Source organism: Penaeus vannamei, chromosome 25 (assembly GCF_042767895.1).
Source record: "Penaeus vannamei isolate JL-2024 chromosome 25, ASM4276789v1, whole genome shotgun sequence".
NCBI lineage: Eukaryota > Metazoa > Arthropoda > Malacostraca > Decapoda > Penaeidae > Penaeus > Penaeus vannamei.
In genome coordinates, this window is record NC_091573.1 from 9,015,520 (window position 1) to 9,018,019 (window position 2,500).

The 2,500-nt window shown below is 33.3% G+C and overlaps 1 protein-coding gene across 7 annotated transcripts in view; it reads left to right on the forward strand.

Moving 5' to 3' along the window:
- Positions 1–2,500, forward strand: part of LOC113807315 (acireductone dioxygenase) — a 5,099-nt gene that overhangs the window by 1,439 nt on the left and 1,160 nt on the right. For all 7 annotated transcript variants that reach the window (XM_070139088.1, XM_070139090.1, XM_027358550.2 and 4 more), the window contains exons 2-4: positions 355–500; positions 1,022–1,135; positions 1,949–2,128. In XM_070139088.1, coding sequence (XP_069995189.1) covers positions 378–500; positions 1,022–1,135; positions 1,949–2,128 — 417 coding nt within the window. In that variant the 5' untranslated portion in view covers positions 355–377. The remainder of the gene's footprint in view (positions 1–354; positions 501–1,021; positions 1,136–1,948; positions 2,129–2,500) is intronic.

Below are 2,500 nucleotides of genomic sequence, written 5' to 3' on the forward strand. Positions count from 1 at the left end.
ATTTTCCGCATGAGCATTATTTGCTTGTTTGCATTTTTGAGTCTGTATTTGTCATTTGTTATGTTGTATCTTTATAGTAACAGGGGTATAATTAGGGGGGTGGGTGGAGGGAAATCCCCCCCCCCCTCCAAGACATTGACTGCCCACTTTCAAAGTCTGGCTTGCCCTCTCCAAGGGCCATGCACTCACAAATTACACCATTATACCTCTGGTTATAGCTTAAAAATGCTCCTAGAATAGCTCATGTTTCAAAAATTCCCGTTCCCATCCCTCAGCCAAGTTTTTTCATGACATGAGGGTCACATCAACTGGATCCAGTGGGTTAAAGTCTCATATATTTTTATTTTCTCAAAGGTCAGGAAGGAAAGAAATTCAACATGGTGAATGCTTGGCTCATGGACAACAGTGACGAGGACAAGCGAAATGAGCATCACCTTTCACCACCAGAGTATGTGAGCCTTGAGAAACTTCGTGCTGACACCGGAGTACTCTACTGGAAGGTTGGTTGAACTGTATTCATGTTGACAAATGTAGAAAAGGTATGAATGATAATGAATATCTTCACAATACAAGAGATGTATTTAACCAGTTTTGATTATATCTTTGTCAGAAATACATATATTTTGGACAAAGATATATTCGAAACCAGTTAAACACATCTCTTGTTTTGTGAAGATGTTCATTCTTATTCATCCCTTTGCTACAGGTGCTCTTAAAACACATGCCTTGGAATCTTTGAAATTACATATATTGGTTAATCAGTTCCAGCTTATAAAGTCATTATTATTTATCATAGATTGTGTGTAAAGCAATTCTTAGACGTGAATTGTAAATTATAATTTATGTTTTTAAAGATCACTTTTAAGTCATGGAGTCTGTTCCTTTCATAAAGAAAAAATATAGTTGTGTGTGGTTTTACATTTACTTGCAGATTACTAATATTGAATAGCTATTAATGAAGAATTATTTATTTGCAAACTTAATTTTTGGATATGATAAATCTTTTCTTAATCTGTTTTAGCTGGATGAGAAAAATTTTGAACCTGAGCTTGAGAAGATTAAATCCAGCCGAGGCTACTCGTACTCCGACGTCATTCAAGTCTCGCCAGAAAAACTCCCAAATTATGAAGAAAAGGTTAGCCGACGCAGGGTTCTTCTGTCAATTTTATGATTTGTGAATGTTGCAATGGTTCAAGAATAATAACTATCTTCTTGTTAGGCTCAAGTTCAAATTTTGTGGAAGGTTGTAAGTTAATGGAAATGGAGTGCTATAAAAAAAAAAAAAAAAAAAAAAAAAATCTAGAATTGAATAGGCTTATGTTAAATGCCATCAGACATCATGAATTAATTACATATTTTTTATTTCCCATCGATTATGATAACTATTATACACAGTATATATGAGGTTTTGATATAATGCTAGATATATACATTAACTCTTCCTACAAATCTAAAAACATACATTTTCTTTTATAATTCTAAACATAGACATGAAGCTTTGTTGAGTCTTTGGTTTGGTACATTAATCTATTCATGCCAGGAATGCTTTTTTATATGAACCGTTCACAAGTTTTGTTTAATTATACGGACTCCACTTATTTACCCTGTTCCTTGAATTTTTTGGACGTTTTAATCTTTATTACTGTTACTGTTATTATTAATGGGGCTATAATGATACTGGTAATGATAATAATAATGATGATTACAATAATGACTAAAGAAATTTTTAAAAATTTCCATAAAATTCAAGAAATGCGATAAGTTGGTGAGATCACATGGGTTTAGTAATTGAGTCCTTGGAGGACTAAGTACTTGTGGAACCATCCACGTGTAAAAAGAATTAATAAGACAAAACTTTTTTTTTTTCCATAGATTGGAAGAACTAATTGATAAATCTTATTTTATTTTTCATTTAGCTATTAATTGCTTCCCCAATCATCACCCTCAGCTCAAAATTTTTTACGAGGAACACATCCACACTGATGAAGAAATCCGTTTTGTCCTGGAAGGCTCCGGGTACTTTGACGTTCGAAACAAGGAAGACAAGTGGATCAGGATTGAAGTGACACCGGGAGACCTCCTGATTCTCCCAGCTGGAATCTATCACCGATTCACTTTAGATACTAAGGTAAAAAATAAACGAGATGTTACTAGTAATTTGGTATCATACTCTTTATCATTACCATGGGTGATTTCTGGTAAAGTATTGGTCATCCTCTCACTAGGGTGTACAGTTAAAATGGAAAAGCAACTAACTAGATTGAGTATATGTATAAACTGTATATATGTTGGACCAGCAAGAAAGCTTTAAAGGATTCAAGATTTCTTTTCAAGTTTATTGTCAGAAAGAAAAATGTTGAACTCATTATATAAAAAAATTCAGATTATCAGCATTATGAAAGAAGAGGAAAACCTTCTGTATAGATTAGATGAAAGATATGTCAGCTAGTTATATTATTTGTCCAGTTTCTTCTTCCGCATTTTCTTTCTGTGATGCATT